A 25,836-nucleotide genomic window follows, 5' to 3' on the forward strand; every position below is an offset into this window, starting at 1 on the left:
ATGAATCCTAGTATGCTCATCATTGGGATTGTCTCCACTGGATTACCACCAGCTTTAATTTTATAAAATTCACATACGGAATACATTTTGACGGCGTCCTCCTGTGTTGACGTCATTTCTAAACAAAGCAAAAACTACCGCATGGATCACGATGCTGTTACAGTTGACAGTTGAGGTTGAAAACAAAAATTGGAACTCAAAATTATCAGGAAGATTTAATAATAGATAATATATGAGATGTATCCCATAGGATAAATTGCCTTGTTAAGGGGTTTAAAAAGAATAATAGAACAGTACACTCATTGCACTATGCAATCCATAGATCTAATAGTATAAATTATATGAAGAGTCGTATCTTATATTTTTGTGATCACAAATTTAAGGGAAATTCAAGTCAATTTGTCTGTAATAAATTGATATGGCGGAAGGTGTGGCTCGTTCATCAATTGGGCTAGTCAGTCGGGTCGAGCGAGGGGTTTGTTACCACTGTCTGAAAAAAATGGCTTTTGGTGGCCCTGAAAAGGGACCAAGTTTGTGGCTGGTGGCCCTGAAAAGGGACCAAGATTGTTGCTGGTGGCCCTAAAAGGGACCAAGGCAGGCTAGATGTTTAGTAGTCGTCGACTGGCGCGATACCACGCCGCGCGAGGGTCCCGGGCAGGTCCGTCTGGTGCGAGAGCAGGCCGGCAGGGGCTCAAGTCAATGGTTCGCAGTCTCCACTCTGGTTTACCCGGGCTACGGAGAGGGCTGACCGGGTGATCTACTAGCCAGAGGTCGTGCCGAATCTCCGCCGGGAGGACCTCCTCGACCACTTCCTCGTTTAGAAGGGGCCTTCGGTCAAACCCCGGGCAGGCAGGGTCGTAGGCTTCCGCTGCACACACTCCGATGTCGGTTCGGCACCCAACCCGCGCATCCAGAACCGCGCGCCAGTTGTTAGGCTGGGGCGCTAAGTCTTGGGGCGCAGCTGGCGCGGCGGTGTACAGCCTCAGCCTCTCCTCCACCTGGCGAAGCCGACGTAGGGCCCTCCTCTTCTGGATTCGGCGGCCGGCTCGGTTCCTCCTAGGCATCGGCTGGGTAGTAGACAAGGAAGACACCTCAGGTTGCGGTTAGTCTCGCCGTGGTTCCCTCATTGGCCTGCTCGCTGCTCTGCTCCTGGTCTCGGTAGTGGTCTCGGCTGGTAGTGGTCTCTGGTAGTGGTCTCGGCTGGTGGTCTCTTCTGGCTCTTCAGTGGAAGGCTGCTAGTGAGCAAGTGCTATCGAGGGCTACGCTACTGGTGGAACATGTTAGAGTGAGTCATTGCACCCTAACTCGGCAGTGTCTTGAGCTATGGAGCTCTATGACTGCTCAAAGTAATAACAGTGCTGAAGTTGGGGGTTCCTGATATATAAGACCTTCAGTAGAGCTTGGCAATTTTATCTTTATTTATTTATTTATTATTCTCTAATTTTTATTTTTCTAATATTGATCAATATCTGATATACTAATTCTAGTTCTATTTCCATTAATTTTCGAAGTCAATATGTATAAAATATGTATAAAATATGTATAAAATATTTATTAATATATATATTTATTTATTTATTTATTTATTTATTTATTTATTTATTTATTTTGTGGGTTTGAGGTGGTCGTGGTATTTCGTACATCTGCCTTATTGATGTACGCCACGAGATAGAAGCTGTATCATGAAGCTTTCGAGATGTGAGCTGAATGAAGTTGAGTAATTGAGGGGTACTGGCATATTCATAGAGTAACCTATTATTCACTGTGTAGTGAAAGTTGCAGATGGTTCTGATGAGTCTGTTTTGAAGGCCAAATAGACGTTTTCTATTGGTCTTCGATAGATATGGGAACCAGACTGGGGCGGCATAGGTCAGGTATGCTCTGATGATGGCTGTGAATATGAGCAGCCGAAATTTCAGGGGGAGTGAAGGGGTGACAAGTAGGGGGAATAGTTGTACAAACAGCACACGACAGTGTTGAATTTTCACTTTAATGTGTTGTTTGAAAGTGAGTGTTCTATCCAGAGTTACACCTAGGTACTTGACGGTATGGGACCATGGCAGGGCGTGGCCATGGATTTTGAGAGTGGGAGGAAGTTTGAGTTTTCGGGAAAAGGCGACAGCCACACATTTAGTTGGATTTATCTCTACCTTCCAGGATGAACACCAGGATGTAAGCAGGTTTAATTGCTCTTGAACATTCCTGGCCGCCCTATTCAGATTCATGCTGCTCGAGTGGAATGTGGTGTCATCAGCAAATAGACTTGTTTGAACTGAAGGTAGAGATGGCATGTCATTGATGAAGAAGGAGTAGAGGATAGGTCCAAGCACAGATCCTTGGGGGACACCTGCTGTTGCTGGGGTGAGAGCTGAAGAGTTTACTGAAGATGGGGTTTGGTTGTGAACTTCGAAATACCTATTAGTAAGGTATGACTTGAAGAGTCTTATTGTTGAAGGTGGAAAGACAGATGAAAGTTTATAGAGTAGTCCATCCAGCCACACAGTGTCGAAGGCTGCTTTGAAGTCTATAAAGACTGCAGCCACGTGCTCTTTCTTGTTGAAAGAATCTGATAACTGAGAGCAGAATTTCATTAGTTGCAGTGTTGTTGAACAACCTGCACGAAATCCAAACTGCTCTGGCCTTATCACACTATCTAATGTATCTCTTATATGTTTCTCCAGAAACATTTTCTCAAAAAGCTTTGAGAAAAAGCAGGGTATGGAGATTGGCCTGTAGCTGGATGGTAGGGTGGAGCGTTTTCCTGGCTTTAGGAGCAGGAATAATTTGCTCTTTTTCCATTCTGAGGGGAAGTGTTGGGTGTTCAGAATGGAATTGAAAATTACAAGCAGGTGTTGGGCTAGCTCTGGAGGCGCATTTAAGATGGCCTTTCCAGAAATACCATCAAGACCTGGGGCCTTTTTTGGATTTGTATTTTTAAGTGCATTTGTTATATCTCCCATTGTAAAAGGTGAGAGATTATTTGGGGTGGGGTCTTGCACTGTTACTAAAACACTGTCAACTATTTTTCTAAAGTGGGTGCCGAGCTCTTGACTATGAGGGACGGGTGGATTTGAGAAGTGGAGTTCTAGATGGGAGGCAAACTCATCCACTTTCTCTTGGTCTGAGAAGATTAGCCCATTTGGGCCCTCAAGTGGAGAGTTTGGAGGTTTTTTCCTGAGAAGTTTACGGGTAGCTTGCCAGGCTGAGTTGGGTGGCAAAGAGGTGAGATACTCTTCCCAGGATTGGAGGCGATGTAGTTTAAGTAGTTGAGAGCATTTGTTCGATGCTCTATTAAATGCATATTTGTCAGCAGGAGCTCGTGTTATCTGCCAACGTTTGCGAGTGCTGCGGCGCTCTCTGATAGCCACTTGAATTTCAGTGGGAAGTAGTGAGCGTCGTTGGGGTGGGGCTAAGGAAGTGTTATCAGCTAGTGCTGTTTTTATAACTTCCGTAATAGTTTTCAAGATTCCTTCAAAAAATTCACAAGGAGATCCAGCATGAATATTGTTGTTGGCATTCTCATTTCAATATTATTCTTTTCAGTACCCATGTAGGCCTATATAATGACATTTTTCTCACTCATGTTAAAATTTTTGATATGGTTTGACGTTCATTTAATGTACCGTACATTATTCATTAGTACATTTGATGTTCATTTACGGAGTCTGAATAAAAACATAATCATAATATTAAAATCATAAATAAATTAAATAATAAATCATAATATCATCTCTATTAAAGTATTGATTTTGAATTCACGAAATATCTTTCAACAAGATATCAAATTATTCATGAAATTAATATTTAAAATCAATTTTTAACCTTAAAATGGGATCCTTTCCGGAATTAAGCGTACCGGTATCTTAAAAACAGGAGTTGGAAAAGGGTACTAAGTTTTTTTCAATTCAAAGGTAAAATAATAAATAAAAACCGTATCATCGATATGTAAATATCATAATAATGTACAGTGATTTAGTGTGTTTAAGGATATATTCTATTCGCTGCAAATAATTCAAATATGGACGTCCATATTTACCGTATATATGCAACATTTTAACCATTTTTGCAGTTGTGAATATCACAATTTTTCAAAGACGATACTGATTCTATATAACAGTCATATTCTCACATTAAAGTTCTAATCAACACTTAAATTGAAAAACCTTGAATTAATCTATCTATATTATATATTATTCCTTTTAAAATATTCAACATTTCATGTTCAATTTCTTTCAGGAAATATTATAGGAGATATCAAGGATCTAGAATATTGTTTTCCTATTACTGGGTAATATCAGGTATTTGATTTTTGTCAGACAATGAAATGGTTTCAAGTTAATTTGGAATTATTAACCGCAAGAATAAAACTTTTTAATATTTTCGTTTAATTTTCAGACAACAATGTATCCAGCCTTCACTCGGAAAGTGAACATGAATTGGAGAACACAGATGCCGAAGACGAATTCCTTATGCAATTATACAAAGCAAACAAGCCACTGATTCACAATGGATTCAGTTTGCACAACGGAAGTGTGCTCGAGAGTGCAGATGTGGAGGAAGTCTGTGCAGCAGATCAGACTGATTCCAAAACTGCCAACTGCAGCGAAATCAAATCAAAGAATCCAGTCTTCGACCTGAATGAGGCCAAAAATAACGAACTCATTGTACCTCAAGTTGATTCTGGTGAGTGAATAATTCCAACAAATCAACTATCTTTTCCAAATTGATTATTGAGAACTATAGCTTTCAAAAATTTGCTACTTAATCATGTAAAATGGCGAAGAACTAACTTACTTTATGACCCTTACAATTTATTTGTGTTTTGAGCTACACTTATCAATGGTAAATAAGATCGCAAAACTACCTTTTTACAATTTAATTTGTATTAATTTCCATTTACCTGTTTACCGGGTTCAGTTCATATCAGTTTAGCAGAATTGGTCTATTAAAGCTGGGGACGCACTTGTTAGGGGAAGGCGTTCCGATCCGAATCATGTCAAATTATTGTGATGGGTGGAGGGGTGATAGTGGAACATATGACATAATAACTGACATGTGTGACATGCAGTGTGACAGGCCGATGTCATCAGTGATCGGATCGGAACGCTGCAATAAGACTTGTGTGGCCCCGGTTTAGATGCGATGAAATGCTATTGTGATTGCAATGCAATTTTATTTCAGATTCTAATTTATTTTTCACCACTTATAACTTGATGGTTCAATTCGCATTATAGACTACTATGATCACTTCTCATACTTCCATGACAAGTTTCCCAGAAATGGTTATCAACAAAGTTAGGATAAAAAATAGTCTTGTGGAGATATTTGATAAGCCTGCCGTCCTTATACATAATATGAAACAATGATCCATGATTATAATTATGCATTTTTATATTCATGATATTTAAAAAACAAAAACCACAATAATTTAATAAAATTATCGAAATCTTGAAAAAATAATAAAAGACAATGCAATATAAGACTTCAGTATCCGTTAGAAGAACCGTACAAAATTACTGCGAATTTTGATATTTCATATTTGTTTAATAGGTGAAGGATCTTTGGAGATTCAACAGGACAGTGAATATACAGAGGCCTATGATTCAGCTGCCCAGCTCTCCTGCCCCGTATCCAAGAAGGTCGATAATCAAACTAGACAGCCTGATTCACTAATTGTAGAAAGTAACTGCAACAACTCAAACGAAGAAAGGTATAAAGTTATTTATAGCATTCGATAAGATAATAGCCTAGAACTCAGATTAGTGTAAAATTATCAAGAAATAAAAAAATCCAAGTACGCTTTTACAAATTTGAAAAAGGGTACTTCGATTTCTATTTTTATTTCTTGATAATTAAGAGTACGGTAGCCCTAACAAAATAAAAAGTAAATAGTATCAAGTTGTAGGCCTCAAATCCTGTATGAGTATGAATAATAAATACACTTCTTCAATCTTCTATTTCGTCTCTGTTGAAAATTACTAAACTTGTAATGAAATATATTAAAAAATGTTCAATTGTAGTAGCAGAAAAGAACATCAAATGCATTACAACGTCAAATAATAGAAATGATGAAATTATTACAAGCACAAACTAATTCCAACGCTAGCCATTTTCTTCTTGCACTTTTGCTTCTTAATAAATTCCTATAAAATTATTGTTTTTTATGTACCAATTTTTATTGATTTTAAAACAGATTTCAATAATTCATTTGATAATAATTCTATCATCTATTAGGATGGTATAGATAGATGGCTCCTCTTCTTCATCTTCTTTTTTCAAGTATTATTGGATATTATCTCACTTTATTTTCTGCTGCCTTGTCATGCAGTCCTATCGTGTATGGTAAACCTACTTGTCTAGACAAGTATATATATATCCTATATTATATCCTTCAACTAGAATAGTAGTTTTATTTTTTTGTTTTATAACCACAATTTTTTTCAAATAAACACAATACGAGCGAGGAAACTTCAAATTTATGTCAAGGATTACTTTACATGATGCTATTAATTTTACATCAATGATTTCACAACTTTTTTGTTCTGGCTGCTGACTCAGTTACGCATTTTGATGAACACTGAATGTACAATATCAAATGCATTCAGTAAAACCATAGAGAAACAATAGCATAAGGAAAAAAGTTTCTCTATAGCATAGATAAACATAACACAATATATTATTAACAATAACCTACGCTATTGTTTCTCTATGGTAAAACTCAGGTTGCAACTATTGCGAACGACTTGAAATTTATTAATGGAATTTATTAATTTATTTATTTATTGGTTCCTTTATCTGATTTTGATAAGAATACTTTTGAAGATTGTTTAAAATTTGAGCTCAATCGTCTATGAAGGAAGCATAGCAGTTCCCTTAATAAATGATATACGGTAAGTAAATTGAGAAACCTGAGGTCTTGAAGCACTTCATTCTTATTCTGTTTGATTTATGCAACAGTATTTTGATCTTCGTGTGTTTCAGGAGGATAGAATCTGAAGATACAACTCCAAAAAGTACTGAATCCAATGGAATTGATAGTGAAAATCATGAAAGTGAAAGCGAAACTTTTGATATGTTCTCAGCGCCACCTCGACCAGGTAATTAAATAATTCATATTCTGAATTATTTAGAATAAAGTTATCAACGTTATTACAATGATATAGTATGTGCTATATGTGCTATAAAGACGCTCAAAAATCTCTAAAGATTTAGAAATAGATCCTTTATTCACATTCACAAATTTAGAATAAACTATTTCACATTTTTAAAGCTCAGAGCTTGGTCCATAATGTAAATCCTAAATATTTTTAATTTCATTTTTAAATGTAAGTACGGTAATTAGGTACTGTAACTTATTCAAATGAATAACATATGAATTGAAAACCGGAATACTCAGAGATCAATCTAGTCTCAATATTTGCATAATAGTGTATACTTATCTGGTAACATAAAGTGACTTTCAGATGGCTTATTATCAACGAGCTAAAATATAGTAAACTATAGAGTGGCTGAGTGGCCACTATTCCTGTTACGAATTGAACATGGGCAGCCATGACAGAGAGAGGCAAGAAGCGGCGGAGAATTTGAATGGCCCTATTGATATAATGGGAACTTGCATAAAAGACAAGGTGCAAATCAGTTATATTTAATAAATACTACATTGAATTTTTATTGAGCATTTTAAATATATGTATTACAGTTGTTATGCATCCATAAAATTAATTGTTTGAATTGCTTTACTTGAAGCCTTGGTGAAATTAATGTAGCCCAAGTTACAGTGTTAATACTGCTTAGCCGTACAAGTGCTCTACTAAGTTGAAATGCCATACCGTAACTGCAAAATTATGATTTTAGAAATTGGATTATTTTTTATGCTATTTTGAGTAGGGAATTCGAAAAAACTAGTTTATGAAGACGTTTCTTCGATACCAGCTTACGGTACGGTACTTATCTACATTATCTCTAAGTTCAAAACAAGAAGGCAAAGTATGATAGTCAAAAAAATAACAAACTAAGGCCGGTATTAGACGGTAATATTTCTGTCATATGCAGATCATATGAAATAAGTTTTACGAAATCATATTTTTATCTTTTTTCATGTTACCGTCTAATACTATTACTATCTAATACCGGCCTAACATGATCATATAATATAAGCTGATGTCTATAGTTCATTCCAGTCAAGTTTGCAATACCATCATCATCATAAATATGATAATTAGTCATAGAAATCAATTTAATTCACAAAAACACATCTATTCCTGCAGTGGCAGACTGGCAATAGAGGCTCTTGTTGCCTCTCTCTGTCATGGCTGCCCTTAGTTGGCCGTGTAACACATTGAGAGCGCTGAAAGCACACCAACAGCCGCTCTATGGTTTACTATATTTTAGCTCGTTGCTTATTATGACTTTACAGTAATCTAGCCCCCCTGTTGGCTGGGGGAGCTTTGAATTGAACATCGTACTCAAGAATGTGTTGAAAACCATAATTCACCCACAGTATCCCTGCTTGTCATAGGAGGCGACTAAAAGGGACCCCAAGGCAACTCCAGAAGTTGCCTTGCCTTCAAAACCACGGGATCTGCCCCATCAGGGCAGTTTCGGAGGGGCAAAAAGAAAAACCCAAGAGACCAGAGATGGGTGAAACTCCAGGCACAAATGTAGGTCAAGAGGCTGAGTCGAGGGTGACCAGCAGGTGCCCTAGAGGCAATTTGGAGACACCTCCTTCAGCGGAAGGACCTACAAAAAAGCCAGGAGTGGAACTCACGTAGGTCACGGGTTTGTGGGTGAAGAGACCAAACCTCACCTCTGCTCAAAGAAGGGCGGCCATTCAGGCAAAACTTCTTGGGAGAGGTGAGGGTTTTGACCCTGCGAAGTTTCGGAGGGGCAAAAAGAAAAACCCAAGAGACCATACATGGGTGAAACTCCAGGCACAAATGTGGGTCAAGAGGCTGAGTCAAGGGTGTCCAGGCGTCCTAGAGGCACCATGAGGTACTTGTCCACCCCTTCCTCGGCGGAAGGACCTTCAAAGAAGGCCAGGAGTGGAACTCACGTAGGTCACGAGGACTAATCAGTCTGAAGAGACTGGCAAGCATATCACACTTGATTGTGACAAGCAACCAGGTGATGAATGGGATGTTAGCATAGGGAAAAACTCCTGGCTCTTGTAAAGGACACAGGTATTGGTTTGCCTAACTAACATACTACTTGTGAACACAATAAGCTTCGGTTGACGTGTGGGGTTCTTTGAACCTTTGGATCATTGAATCCGTCCCTTCAAAAAAAATATAATAATAATAATATACAGTAATCTACATGTCAGAATGTAAAACATAATCATCAATCAGAACTGGTTGAATTTAAAGTGCTTTATGATAAAATAAATATGTTTTGAAGGAACTATTGCCGAGAGAGAACATAAAAAGTGGTTGCAAGCCGTGCCATTGACCAACAACCCCTACTCTAAGGAGAACATTGAGAGGCGACAGAGAGAGCGCATGCTTTTGGGCAGGCAAACCAGTAACGAGACTTCTGTGTAAGTCATTTTATAATAAAACGTTCATTATTCATGATTCTGTTCAGTTTTTAATTATCTCTTCCGATATCAATGATTGTTTTCCCAATAAATAAAAATTACATCCTTATAAGAGCTCTACCAAATTTGTTTTTAGAATTAATTTTAAGAAACTCTGAAAGGATTTTTAAAACCTAAAAAGATTAAGATTTTTAGATTAAAAAACTGTAAAAGATTTTAGATTTTGTTACTTTTTTAGATGTGTATAGATTACAGATCTATTACTTTTCCAAATAAAATTATTTCAAAGTAAATAATGTTAATTACGATAGAAACTAATTTTTCGCCACACTGCACAGAAAGCAGCTGTTTTCCAGTCCCTACGTAGATCTGAAAGACCTTGTTTGCAGACGACGTCAGAAAAGGGTTTCTTTTCCGGTCTAGGCCAGAAAGTTGTCTCTTTCCAGCCGCTTATGGCTGGAAACAACGCGCTAATTATTATTAATAAGTCATCCGCTAGATCGGGCGAGTGTCCACTTTCATAATAAGCTGAAGTCTCCATGATTTTAGTTCCAGTTTCGAATCAAACTAATTCGCTTCGCAACCAGTTTTATTCAATAAATTATTTATTGTTGATTAGTGCATTCCGAATTTCCAAAAATGCTTGAAGATGACTGTGGTATTCCAAGTGAAATTTTAAAAGAATCTGAAATCCTGACTGCAAATCTTCTACCACTAAAATCAAGAGATAGGTACGATAGCTTAACGAGTATTCTTTATTTTGTATTCTTTATTTATTTTGTCAGCAATACCTGTAGTGTGGCGAAAAATATCGTTCGCACCACGGGCAAAAATGTTTTTCCAGCTCTCAATCTTTTCTAGTCCTCGGCCTACGGCCTCGGACTTGAAAACCGATTTCGAGCTGGAAAAATCTCATTTTCTGCTCTAGGTGCGAAATATACTATTTCGCCCCACTTGGATGTAATGAGTTGGTTTACGTGCGTCATATGGAGACCGAAAGTGATTGTTTTCTGGCCAGGCCGGTAAAATTTTTACGGCCCTAGGGCTGTAAAATAACCTTGAAGTCAGCTGATTCTGATTTGATGTGAACGTTTTTACAAAATAGTTTATGAAACGGAATAAGTCTATGCTTCTAGAATTGAATAAAGTATTTTGCAATAAGATACTATCATTTTATTTGGATGAATGAAATACAAATGAGATATTATAAACTATTCAAATTCAATTTTCAGAGTATAATAGGATCTAACCTCAAACCTCCTAGTTCTGCGTTTATCACGGAACATAGTGGATAAACGGAATCATTTTATGCTTCTAGAATTCAATAAAGTATTCTCGTTTTCTAAAATTTTGTCCATATAATATTTTTTGTAACATAATAGCAATTTTGTCCATATGACATTCACGATTCATTATTACAATCTTAACGTATTTTCACATTTGCAGAGAATTTCCTGAACTAACGGGGGAAAATAATGCTTCAGTGGTGCCTATCGATTGCAGTGGTTGCAAACCCAATCATAAGCAGTAAGTTCCAATTATTTCAAAATAAATCATTGATATATTGATCACATCAGAACAGCATTTGAAGCTGTTGAATCAAATAATTATTGGAAAAATTGTACATCTATGTATTTAATCCAGGGTACATTCAAAGCTATTGATTGTTTTATATCTTTATCATAAACTCCACTTCCATGAATCTATTCACTAAAACAATGAATGTAGACCTACACTTGATTAAATTTGTTCATTTTATCACAAAATTCTAATAGAATTTCACAAATAATAAATGCTTATAACTAGATTTTACATTACTTTCAGTAATGCTCTTCACTTTCATTATTCATTTTTTGTATTAATCCATCAATTTTTAAATGATTTGATTCAACATTATTTCAAATTTGACCTACCAATCTCATTAATGTTTCTTATTGTTATAAATTCCTTCAGCCAACTCCATTCAACAACTCTTATTCTAACATATTTTTTTTTAGCTAGATGATGTTCTTGCATGGGTAATGATCTAGAATCCATAAGCTTGACTCTTGGCGGGAGTAGAAACCAGGACTGTTCCGGTATCAGTTTATCAAAGTTTCATATATAGCAAGCCTTATCTGACTTATATCTGTCTGCAAATCTCTTTTTTATTCAATAATAACATTTTTTATAATATAATTCAATTAATTGTTTCAGATACGGACGCGACTACTACATAAACAACACCAGTGACCAGAAAGAGGTGAGTGATGGTGAGGCAGACCTCGAGGCTAGCTTGCTGAGGGGATCTGTCATGCACATTGCATCCAGAGTGGGTGGCTCCTCCCCCAATTTCACGCTCAACCCCCTGTTCGAGGACACAGACCCCCTCCCGCCCCCACCGCCTCACAAACCGCGACCCGAGTCCGGCTACGCCAGTTCTGTCGAGTCAGCTAATTCCTCTCTGGTCGGCTGCGAGCGATTGTCCCCCCTCCCCGAGCCGCAAGTAGTCGAATGCACTTTCCACAATCTTAATGCTCTGCGCAAGTCTCAAACTCTCAAACTAAAATCGGCTCATAGAAAGAAGATGAGCAACAGCTTCAAGTTGGGAGGCAGTTTGAACAGATTGCATAAGCTCAGTGCTCCTTGGATTTAATATTTTATAATAGGACAGAAGATTCTTACAAAATAATTTATTTCACATTTTTAGAAAGAAGTATCATTTCCGTGTTCCTTGAATTTCGATCTTATAACGGGGTGGAAGCTCTTCCAAAATAGAATATTCCTCATTTTTAGAATCAAATGAAGATTCCATTGGGGATCACCTCTAGATATTGTATTTAATCCTAAATAATATTGATAGCCTACTGTAGATTTTTCAATGAAAGTTCCTTCTTCATAACATTCCACAATACCTAGGCCTGTACCATGAACATTATTCATTTTTCAAAAGGTGAATAATTGTAAAATCAAAACGGTTCTTTAAAATAAATTCTCATTAAAATTTTTACAAATTTCTGATTTTGCTGAGCATAAGCTACAGCTTAAGTTGCAGTCAGATGCTTTGAATTTGTGACCATAATTTTAGAAAAATGAATATCTTATTGATAGATCCACGCGAAAATAGAAATGAATGAATTGTGCAGACAATAGATTACCAATCAGAAATTTGAGTACCTAAAATATAAGTTACCTCAAGTTACCGCGCCAGTGTAATTATGACTACTAAAATATAGTATTTCTGAAGCAGGATCCCCTGTCATCTATTCTAAAGTTGGGAAACGTGTTGTTAATTATTTTAGACATCAAGTGAGATTAGTTGAATTAAGATACAAAACTAGTAGTTCTAGTTGATACTGTAATTCAGATACTAGTCCATTAGTATTAGCTTGATGGTAGTTTTTAAACTTAGTTCTGTTTTTAGTATGTAGTATTTTTTAGATCTGTTAATTAGGTTTATGTGTGGAGCAAATTTCTAGTTACTAGTATATTTAGAGTTGAGGGTTGCGGTGTCATGTAAATTATTTATCACTATCATACAACATTATTGGGAAGTGTTTTTTTTTATTTTCATTTGGCCATATTGTTATAATTATTTAGTTTGGTGTGGGAATTAAATGTCGATTACCTAATTATGTACCGTATATTGAAGGGAAAGAGTTTTTTACCAGCATGTCATAAGAGCTGATGAAGCTATGTAAATACGTATTAATTGCATGTTTCACAGTACAGTACCATAGAGTTTCACCTAAATCACCAAGTCATTCTTGTGAATTTTCAGTTCTCTATTCAAATTAACATTTTTATCTTTTCAAACTCTCTTTCAATCTTATCACTTGTATCCATAATATTGGATAAATCTGATCACGGACTGTCAAAAAAGGCTTCATCAATTGAGAAAATGACATCCTAAATACACATGCCAATGAGGAGCAGCCTCTACAAATGTCTTTAGATTACAATCGAGTTAAAAATTTAGCAAAACTCTTGTTGTTCCATAAATTGCGAAACCTGTTCAGTACTCGTTTATGAATCTCCACTTTGCAAATAATGTTCTAGAAATCTCTCCACTTCTTATAAATAAGAATCTCAAATAAATATTTCCCCGTCATACTACACTAATCTCATCACCTCAATCTCTCAGTTGATTAGAAACTCAATTTATGGATATTTCATGACTAGCATAACAAAATTAAGTACCTGATTTTATAAAATAAACACTCAAATTGATGTTTATGGTGGTCAAAAAGTTCATACACCTGCTATTATCAACTTTTGATTTGAAATAGTTCTATATTGAATCTCGTATGTTGTTCTATTTTTTAGAGTTATAATAGCAAACAAAATGTTGGAGACCAACACATTCAAGCTAGCTCTTCTCTCAATATTAAATAGTTTTCCTTGGTGAACTAAGGCTCCTTTTGTGAAGTAACACTTTGAAAATACTGAATTAGAATCAAAAAAGCAATTTCCTGTCTTCATCAGAAGTCAGGTTTCTGCTAAATAATGCTTCATTCGAAGGAAAAATAAAATCAAAGCTCTGTTCTCGTTCAAGTAATCTTTAGTGCTGACATTCAAAGCATAACTTCTCTCTTGTATTTTTTAATTGTCACAGCAGAAAGTTGATGTTTCACATCAAGTTACATCTTCTTATTATTTTCAAAAAAGACTTAGCTCACCTATATAGCCTACCGTACTTGCTGTATTAGTTTCCATTCTTTGAGACCACGCTATTATAAAGTACACTATTCATTTTTCAAATGAATACAACTGTAAAATGAATATTATAAATTGACTAAATAAATCGGAGCTCTATTCACAACTTCATTCAGCAGCATGTGCTCAAAACTTTCATCATTTTTCCACCCTCATTGATATAATAACTCACTTAAATCCACTCATTACAGTACTTACTCTTCATTCATCATAGTATTATTATTATTTTGTTCATCATAGTAGGGAAATTCATTTTTGAATTGATATTGAATAATGTTGTACTGGTATTCAGTAAATTTGTTCATCTATTCTACATAAGTTCTATTCATTTTTATTACACATTAAAAATATTGTTTTTTAAAACATAACCAATTTTATAGAAAAATTGAATAATTATAAAATTATAATATTATTAAAAAAATTCAATTGTTCTCATTGTTTAAGACGACTTCACTTTCTGAAACTGTAAACATGAAGTTACATTTTGTACTTTCCCAATTCATTCATTCATAACATATTATTCTGCTTTATGAACTTGTAAAATATTATTCATGTATTGATGTGAAGTATCAACTTTCGAACATGCTCTTGTAATTGGATTGATATACTGTCAAATAGTATTGAATATTGTAATTTGCATGAGAGATACCAGTATCTAAAATTATTTCTTGATATCTCAATAAAAGTTATGTTTTGAATGCACCAATAGTTTGTTTTATTTCTTGCCTTATCAACTACCTATAATTTGTATCACCAAATTCTTATTGCACATCACTAAACTGAATTTTGATAGGAAGATTCAATATAGGCCTACACACATTTCTCGAATATTTTCATAGATCTTTGTTACTCTTGTATTTAATAAAGTATTTTTGCATGCTAGCATGATTGTGAAAAGTGTTTAGCTTAATCGTATTTAAAGTTGAATTGTGTAAATGGAAAATCATCGAAATTATTTTGAACATTATAATAATCCTCTCAACAAGAATAATCTTCAGTTATTTCTAGTATAGCAAAGTTTGAATTATTAAATAAGCCTAGGTACGGTATTGGCTTCAATTATGTCTGGATAACAATGATTACCACTCTACCACAATACTGTACAGTGCACTCTCCTATAGTGAGGTCCACGTTATAATAGCAGTGTTTGATTAGCATATTGGTATCCTCATCTATCATTCAACAAAACGGATAGCGCTCTCTCTTTCTCGCTTTGCTCTGTTGCCAAATCGTCTTTCAACAATATAGAATTAATAATTAATTAACAAAATATTTCATCTTTAATTATGAAAATCCATTATGAAATTATTGAACAATATTATTTCTTGCTTAATAAAATTTAATTGATTATTTCAAACGAGAATAAATAGTTAATTTTACATCCATAAAACTGTATCAGCTACAGTCTATAGATGGCATTGTCAAGACAGAGGATTGGCAACGTTGTTCCCCTATCTTTCTCCACTGCCATTATAACGTCACCATAGCTTCTAGCTTCCAACATCGTGCTTGAAAAATAATTCTCCATTTGTAAATAAAGTAGATATAACATGAATCACTCATGAAGTAGTTATAGTAGTTAGAATAGTTAAAGTAGTTATAACATGAATAACATAATGTAGCCTATAAAAACGTTTATCTATGTTGATTGATGAATCCTTCAAGTATAATACAAAAACATAGCGAAAGCAAAACATAGATAAGTAAAACTTACGGAACTGCAACTTGATTTTGTTCTTGAGAGCATTTACAGCTTATATTGATAAAAAAAGATGTCCTCTATTCATTCTTTAAAAACATTACGGGTCATATTTCAAATTCAAATGTGTACATATACTGTAATAGGAAATCGATCAAACTTGATTGAAAATTGTAGCATTATCACATTATAGCACAATCATTAAGTTTGGGAAATATTCAAGAGATTTATCATTTTTTGGAGAAATTATAATAATGCTGTGCTTGAATTATTCAAAGTAGTCCTGGTCCTCTTAGTAGAAGAACCGGCTTGGACCAGTAGTTATATCTTTAAAAACAGGATAATGGAGCATTTATTCTGAAAATCAAATAGAATTCTGATAAGTTATAAGGTTATCTACATTCTCTAATTTTCACTTCTCATAATTTATATTATCCGATAACCTCAGAAGTGGCAACAGAAGAAATTATTATTTTCTATTAATGTATAAAAACAGCTAAAGAATCATAATATTACATGAATGGCCTCAAATTGAACTTGAAAATCTAAGCATGGAGATTTTACATTTTTCCAGAAGAGGAGAGATTCTTCCAATGACGCAAGAACTGACATTTCAACAACACATGCCTACGATGCAAGTAAATCACAGGTAGGCTACCGGTATACATAGATCTATTCTCAGGTTTATTGTAGTGGTAAATTTTTGAAAAATGATTAGCCTATTGCTGAATTTAGTTACAGCATCATACAAGAAGAGACAAGGACCAGTGATCTCCAAAAACATTACCGTAATACGAAGTGACAAAAATATAGTCAAAAGTATTTTTTATTAAGCATGATTTTGAAGATTCCAGTAAATCCCTACACATAGATAAATAGTCTAGTAGGGGGATTCAAAAATATGTTGTATATATTTGTGTATTATGTTTTTTAGTGTATTAAGGGAGAATCTAAGATGATCCACTTCATTCTAAATAGTTTTTCTCATTCATATTGAAACGTCTGAGTAATTTTTCGTTCTAAAGCTGAGCAGACAACCAAAATCTTGAAACAAATTTTCAGGGAGATAATTTTGAAGTCTGTGATTAGTGGTGATATAATCACTTACGTTACTGATAACTGAATATTTTCATATCTACAATCAACTGAAAAAACACTCGATTTAAAAATTTTGGTAGACCCTAGGTCTATCCAATCTTAGTGAGAACTGAATATTTTTATCTCTCTAATCAACTGAAAAGACATTCAATGCAAAAAATATGAAGGCCTCCATTGTTTGATAGGAAGGTATATCGATATTTTACAGGTGTCGGTTCGAGTCGAGGTGGAGGTTGGAGGCCGCTGGAATGGAGGCGGCACGGCGCCGGCGGTGGCCAAGTCAGCGGTGGAGACCAGAACGCATGTCTCCAATTTGAACAATCAGCAGCTGTTGACGACCGTCTCGACATCGAAAAGTAGAGATAGACAGCAGGTTACAACTGTCTCCACTTGGGGCGCTGCTGCCGACCATGATGATGACTATGATGATGATCCTATAGCTCTGCCGTCTGTCAAAGAACTGGCTAAACAGTTTTCCAACGTTGAGACCGATCCTCAACCACAGGTAATATTTATCAACAGTTCTGTTCATCATGGATTTTCTAAAGCAGACTGAAGAGGATTCTGAATAATGTAATGAAGCTTATGATTTTACCAATTGATTATAATTAATATGAAGTGAAAGTATGATTTGAATATCTATATAGTAGGTATAGCAACAATGGGCTATTTGAAGTAATTCAAATATAATTTTCACTACATAAAAATAATTAAATAAAAATGCATTACTTGTTAGATAGTAAATCATGTATTAGAATCAAAGTCACCAACGTTAGAATGGTGGTGATGCTAGACAAAATAACATTCTAATCTACTGGAATTAGTACATGGTCAAATTATATTTACCGTACTAGTTTACACCTACGCACTCTAACAAGATATGAGCAAAATACAACACAACTTATGATATTTGACAATAAGGATTTGAATTTTATGGAGATATAGAATAAATTTGCTCATGATTGAATTTTTCACATACCGAAACTCTCTTTCGAGATATAGCCTAAATATGTTGTTTGTAATATTATAATACTAAAAGGCATTTTAGTCTGAGCAGATTCAGTTGAAATACGGTACCGTATAGTTTAGAACTTTTTTTAGAAAATGGGATTTGAATCGTAATTTGAAATTCTGACTTACTACATTATTTGCGTATCCACTTTAAACAAATATTAGTTCATCAGATATGTCGATACATCTCTAAATGATACAGGGAAATATTCAACAGTTCTATAATATTCAGCTGCCTCACTATTAGAAAAGCAATTTGTCTATTTTTAAAATTTTTTCTTCATTTATCAGACTAAAATATTGCATTAACTAACATTGAAATTTTATCTAAGGAATTTTCAAAACAGTGAGAACAAAAAATAATGATCCTTTTCAGATTCAAGCAGCTGAAGTACAAGCCTCAAGTACACCAGCATTGAAAAATAAATTGGAAGTACAGACACTACCCGTGCGCCAGGTATGTAAAAAATATTACTCATTAACTCATGAGGCTCATCCTACTAATATTCCTTCGTGTTATCTTATAATGTTATATAGCACGAGTCCGTGGTATCTAAAATAATGTTATTATTAATCAAAATAGTATTATCGTGACATCCAGTTGAAGAATAAAACTGTGAAGTAAATTGTATTATAGTACAATTATAGTATCAACTTTTGACATTTACAATTCAAGAGTTTGTATTTCAACATTCCATCAAGTTTTCTCCTTTGGATCTTCTCAATAACTCGTTCAACAATTTCAATTATTATCCCAACATTTCACCGTAATGTAAGTTAATTGTAACAATATAAATCATACAATTTTCGTTTCCATAATTTTATTTTCAATTCAAATAAATTTATTTAAAGCCACATTCTAAAAAAGTATTTGAGAAATGACATGAGCTCAATTCTATCACAAAATTGGAGCGAAAAATAATTATTTCTATCAATACCCTAAGCAAAACTCAGCTTCAGACTTTGCTCTTTTTACTCACATATCAAATTAAACCTGACATAGTTATTGTGACTGAACATAAATTAAATGAAAATGAAATTCAAAAAATTAAAATACCAGGATATTATTGTAAGTGTTGGTATGTAAGGAAGTCTTTTAGGGGGGGAGGTGTATTAATATTAGTATCTGATAAACTGATAGAATGCAGAAACATCGTGACAAAGAAAATAAATGTTATAAATGAACATAAGATTTTTAGGTCTAGATCTAGATAAGAAACTTAATTGGGAAGAGCATGTATCAAGAGTATGTAAAAAAGTGAGTACAGGAATATTTGCATTTAGGAGGCTGGCACCCATTTTAATTTATTAAATTTGAGATCAGTGTATTATGCCACTGTCCACTCACATATTTCATATGGCATTGAGATTTATGGTGGGACTGCATTTGACTTGAACAGGATATTAAAACTCCAAAAAGAAGCAATAAGAAAAATATTTAATTTAAATAGACAAGAGTCGTGCAGAACATTTTTTAGAAAATTAGAATTAATGACGGTGTATGGACTATTTACAAAACAACTTTACGTAAAAAATAATGAAGACAAATTCCCCAGGCAATCTAGTGTGCATGACTACAATACAAGAAACGGGAACAATTTTATTGACCGAACGAGGTGAGGTCTAAGATTTAAGTCGACGGTTTGGCATTTCTCTTAATGTTGAAATGTTTATATGTTGCGCATTTACGGCGAAACGCGGTAATAGATTTTCATGAAATTTGACAGGTATGTTCCTTTTCAAATTGCGCGTCGACGTATATACAAGGTTTTTGGAAATTTTGCATTTAAATGATAATAAAAAAGGAAAAAGGAGCCTCCTTCATACGCCAATATTAGAGTAAAAATCAGACTATAGAATTATTTATCATATACATAGTCCATTACTGTATTTGTATAAGGTCTATAGTTTCAATCAAAGACCTTGAAGAGGTATGCATCTTTAAGCTGGGTTTACACCAAAGTTATTAACAAAATGTTAATAACTTAATCCTTATAGATTCTATTAGATTGAACGCAAGTTGACAAACACACATGTTCATCATGTGTATGATAAGTTATGTTCAATCTAATATAATCTATAAGGATTGAGTTATTAACATTTTGTTAATAAATTTGGTCTAATCGCAGCTTTAAGGTCTTTGGTTTTAATATTTTGTTTTGCAGTCATGGTATTATTATGCGTGTCCATCAGTATCAATATTCTCACATTCGAAAAAACTAATTTAATAGGTGATTAAAAATAATCAAATGAAATAAATAATGCTGAAGAAATTATAATATTTTTGATTGAAAAAAATTAATTTTCATTAGATGGAAAGATTATCACGGAACTGGATTAATATTATATAAATTCTGGAATAGAAATATATTCTATTCATTGTTTAAATTAACATAAATATTAATAAATTATATAATACAAATTATTTAATACAAATTCAAACGTGAACTGATTTTGTTGACATCTGAAACAGTTGACATCAGGTACTTGTGGATGAGAATACTGCGTGAGGTCTACTGTTCACAGAACTACTAGTTATAAAAGAACATAGTAAAGATTAATACAAACAAAGCCCAACCTATATGGGCATCAAATTCTACTTACCTTCCTACTTGTATTAATCATGAAATAGTATATTTCGCACCTAGGGCCGAAAATGAGACTTTTCCGACTCGAAATCGGTTTTCAAGTCCGAGGCCTGAGGGAAAAGTTTGAAGCCCGAGGCAAAGCCGAGGGCAACAATTTTCCTGAGGGAGAAAAAGTATTTTTCACTCGTGATGTACACAACATTTTTCCTCCGTCTACAATTTTTTATAGAAACTGCAAATAAAATCATTTTAATAACTTACATATTGGTGACAATGTTTCCTAACATAACCTAAAATCTAAAACTTTAAAACCGGCCGTCTGATTGGCACTGCCGATTGCGCTATCTATCGGCTAAAGTTGTAACAATTATATCAGCTGGGTGTTTACCAAAAATGGCTGACTCCAGAACACGCGGTTCAGATTTGAATTGCAGATCAAAAATATTTGTTGGCTGGTATTTTGAATAGAATAAGATATTTTAAAAATTGTATAAATTTTTATCGTCTACTAATATTAAGAATATAATATCATACAAACATATATTTCATGAGTTGATCAAATTTCTGGTTGTGGTATTGAATTCAGTTGACTCAATGACAGACACCTCTTTATGCTTTCTCATCTGAGCTTAGACCTTCTAACCTATTATAATGTAAGTTTTTAAAATAGAGATGCTTCCCATGTTATTTAAATGGAGTCACTTTTACTCCCTAGGGAGTTTTTCTGTTTTTTACTACCGAGAGCGAAAAAGTGACACTTTAGTATTATGTTTCAGGGAGTAAAGTAAGTACTTTAGCCAGTAGGTGGAGGAAAACAATCATTTTCGGCCTCCATATGACGCACGAAAACCAGCTCATTACATCCAAGTGGAGCGAAAAAGATATTACAAGGTTTAAAAAGAAACTGAAAAAGTATATTATGGAATTGGAATTGTACAGTTATGAAGAATATTATAGTGCCAACTCATTGTGTATTTAGACTATCTATTGGTGATGTATTTTTCTCGGCTTGTATTTATTTTATTTTGTTGAAAATAATAAATAAAGAAAGACTCATTCATGCACATTTTTATGTATGTTTTGAATAAAGAGATTGATTGATTGATATCCACCTGATAACTAACATGAGTTGATTTATAAATCACTAGCCGTCAGGCTCCGCCCCCTGGACCCCCGACTGGATCGTCCAAGAATGAGATCAGCAGGCTCGCTTCGCTCGCCTGCATTTTTCATTTGAGCATTTTTATCATATGTTAGAACGATCCAGTCGGGGGTCCAGACTAAACGTCTGGCTAAACGGATATGGCGAGCGAAGCGAGGAATAGCTCTGATTGAAGTAGCAGTGCCCAATCAATTTTTCCGCGATAAATGCATTTCAATCTTCAACTTGGTGCCAACCTAACAAAGTCAACTCAACATAATGCCAACCTGACAAAATTCTTAATTTAGTTACCAGTTAACAACTGTTTCGAAGAGGTACTCTCTCTAGATTATAGTTCTATATTAACATATGGTATGGACATTTTTCAATTATAATTAAGAGAATAAGAAGAATATAATGCTAAAAGACGAACTTTGAACCCTTAAAAACCACCCTTAGAGTTAAAATATTGCCAAAAGATTTCTTAGTGCGCCTCTAAAGGGCCAACTGAACATACCTACCAAATTTGAACGTTTTTGGTCCGGTAGATTTTTAGTTCTGTGAGTGAGTGAGTCAGTGAGTGAGTGAGTGAGTGCCATTACGCTTTTATATATATATATATATATATATATATATATAATATATATATATATATATTATATATATATATATAGATTCCAATTCATAATGTAATTTCAGTACACTAGTAGTTCTGTGAACAGTAGACCACACGCAGTATTCTCATCCACAAGTACCTTATGGAAATACAGCAATAGACTGGCTTTTCCACACATCAGTGTTATCACTTGTCAGCTGATTCATGATGAATAATATTCTATAGTCTGATTTTTACTCTAATATTGGCGTATGAAGGAGGCTCCTTTTTCCTTTTATATTATCCTTGAAATGCAAAATTGCCAAAAACATTGTATATACGTCGACGCACAATTAAAAAAGGAACATACCTGTCAAATTTCATGAAAATCTATTACCGCGTTTCGCCATAAATTTGCAACATATAAACATTAAGAGAAATGCCAAACCGTCGACTTGAAGCTTAGACCTCACTTCGCTCGGTCAATAATATGAATGATTTATACTTTACTATTATCTCTTTTCTGTATAGGGCTACTTTTTATAGAAATAGAAAGAAAAATAAAAATCTCAGTACCCTTTTTGAATTATTTAATCACTAAATTAAATACTTCAAAAAGGGTACTGAGATTTTTATTTTTCTTTCTACTTTACTATTAGTACAATAAATACATAGATCATCCATTCATGCAATTCATAGTACAATCATGATACATTTATGCATATTTCATACCTGCACTACAAATTAAGAAGTGTAAATATTGTCTCTGTAGTTTAGCATCTCATTTTTCATTTTCCTTCAATTTGACAGCAATGAGAATAATTATTTTATATTTATTCGTTTTTGAAGGTGCATAGTCTAACAGCCCGATGCATTTCGAAAGAGTTCAGGGAAGGCTTGAGGGCTTCTAACAGGCCGGCCGATCACATGAAACCAGTGGAGAAGGCCGAAAGCTGCGGAAATATTTCGGATGACAGTGGAACAGCTTCTCCGACTCCGACTAGCAACCAGAAACTGTGCAACAGCATTGCATTCTGGGAGCAGATCAATTCAACCAGATAGCTCAACTTTGGACACTCGCAATAAATTGTCATCCTTCATAGAACTACAGCAGAAAATGTTCGGCGGACATTTTGGCGAACTTTGACTCATCTCACAAACTGTTTTCGATTTGGAAACTTTTATTCATAAAAATTCGGGAGAAAAAGTTGGTGAACTCTACCTGCTACCTGCTCCCGATCATATCGAAAATAATTATGATTTGCAACTCTGTTAATAAATGAAGAAATTCATGCAGTTCATAAAAAACGCATCACTTCTATTATTTATTTATAAAATTGATTTTCTGAGCTTCAATTCGAAGTTACATATTAGGCCTACTTATGGCCTAGAAACCAATCTTACCAACAGAATCTACTCACTGGTTGATGCTGAGTTATAATGTACGATCATTCCATTATTATCATTCCTAAGTCACTTATTACTGTATATTATAAGTATGTAATTTATATTAAAGTAGGTACGATAGTTATTGTTTCGGTGAATCAATTGAACAATTATTGTGTATTAGAATAATACGATTGAATTTGATAATAAATCTGATGAGACGATAGATATATATCAAGTTATAGTATGAACTTGATGGGGTAATGAAATTTTCAAATACTGTACTTAACTTCCATTGCTGTAAAATTGGCAATGTAGCTTGATATTCATGTAGCCTATTTCCCGACGGAAATAAAATGTTACACTTGGATAAATGTTATTAATAAAACTACCCATATAGAATGTATCGATAATCTGAGATGAGAGAATTAAATAAGAAACTTCTCCAATATTAATGATTGAAGTGCCAAAGAAGTTTTTACTCCACTAATTTTATAGTCACATGAATCTACTTAATCATGTTTGTTAAATGATTCAATAAACTTAATCTAAAACTATATAAATTTATGGAGTTTGAAGTTGAAATTTATTTGATACAATAACCTACCCCATCCACCTCGATTTGATAAACATAGATATAATGGTAATAAATGAGAAAACACCACAAGTATTTGAAAAAACATTTATTGAAATTCACATTTACTATCATTTATAATTAAGGCACTTCTCCAATAAAATTTAATGATTTCATACAGCAAAGAAATGATGTATCAATACTAAAAAAGTTACTTATATAGTCTGTATAAAATGGGTTGAGATTTGGCCCATCATCGATAATTATTGAAAATTACAGCGTTGCCAAATTCTGTAAAATTGCAACTTTCTCAAATTACTAATTCTACCACAGAATAATTGTATGTAAAACATCATAAATGATATTCCAGTTGTGCTTCAAAAGTTTTTTGAATATTACTTCTTTCAGAATATTATGGGTTGTCGTAATGAGTAAGAATTTTATATCAAAATAAGAGGAGAATGTCTCCTTTCTATTGGTGTCTACATCATTTTTAACCTACTTTTAGTTATTGATGATTATATTATTTTTAATTAATAATTATGTGCGTCATTGTCGAGACATTTCCAGCAGAAAACATGGAATTTTCGAGATGCTAGAAACTTTATTGTTAAATATATGGTGATAGCGAGGAAGTTTTTAAGAAACAATTGAAATTATTTATCAAATTGCCAAAAGTACTCGGAAGAACAAAAAATAATTTCTGAGAAACTTTCTCCCTTCCACCACCCACTTATCTATAGAAACAAAATTTTTCTAGTATGTAGGAAATTTCATGTTTCCTGCTCGAAATGTCTTGACATTGACGAACATAATCATTAATTAAAAAATAACTATAGGTCGCATAAAAATAGCCCGGAAACTGATAGAGAAGAGACATTCTCTCCGTTATTTTGATATAAAATTCTCACTTATAACGATATCCCATAATTCTGAGAGAAGTGATATGAAAATAAAATCGTATTTTCTTAATGTATTTAATTTCATCAACAACATTTCATTTTAATCCTTCAACCCTTGAACATTTTCAGCACAAGTGGAATATCGTGGATGATATCTACATACAATTCTGTGATTAAATTTTGAAATTTGGAAAAGTCGCAAATTTACACCAATTATTGGCAACGCTGTTATTTCTTCGGATGGAGAGCAGAATCTCAACTATAGTACCTTGATTTACGGAAGCTTCAGTAGGATCATTCATAACTGAACAACTAATAATACTTGCTTACATTATAATACTAAGATCTCAATTCTTCATACAAGACATTACAATAGTTTAATGAAAATTGCATCATTTATGTAATATGCAGTCCTAATATTGATAGGTAACCTCTCGAATTGTATACTATCAAGTTTTTATCAAATTCTTCTATCAAAGTTTTAAAAAAATCTAAGATAAAATGTCTAATCATATTATTACTTTTCTGGATGAACGGCTAAAGTTTAAATTTTTAAAACAGATCATTTCAAATTCGGTAAGAGATATATGAAATTTTGAGGATACATTCTTC

General features: G+C 33.9%; 1 protein-coding gene across 2 annotated transcripts; it reads left to right on the forward strand.

Annotated features, from left to right (window-relative positions):
- Nucleotides 1-4,376: 4,376 nt before the first annotated feature.
- Nucleotides 4,377-24,311, forward strand: LOC111059368. 2 transcript variants are annotated; one of them, XM_039421404.1, is made up of 10 exons: nt 4,377-4,683; nt 5,551-5,710; nt 6,982-7,097; nt 9,397-9,535; nt 10,982-11,062; nt 11,732-11,777; nt 16,504-16,578; nt 17,236-17,532; nt 18,415-18,495; nt 23,212-24,311. In XM_039421404.1, the coding sequence occupies exons 1-10, from the start codon at nt 4,470-4,472 to the stop codon at nt 23,422-23,424; spliced, it is 1,422 nt and encodes a 473-aa protein (XP_039277338.1). In that variant the 5' UTR covers nt 4,377-4,469; the 3' UTR covers nt 23,425-24,311. The 2 variants fall into 2 exon arrangements, with proteins under 2 accessions (XP_039277338.1, XP_039277340.1); XM_039421406.1 differs by having other exon boundaries at nt 16,507-16,578.
- The last annotated feature ends 1,525 nt before the right edge of the window (nt 24,312-25,836 follow it).

Source organism: Nilaparvata lugens, chromosome 2, assembly GCF_014356525.2.
Source record: "Nilaparvata lugens isolate BPH chromosome 2, ASM1435652v1, whole genome shotgun sequence".
Taxonomy (NCBI): Eukaryota; Metazoa; Arthropoda; class Insecta; order Hemiptera; family Delphacidae; genus Nilaparvata; species Nilaparvata lugens.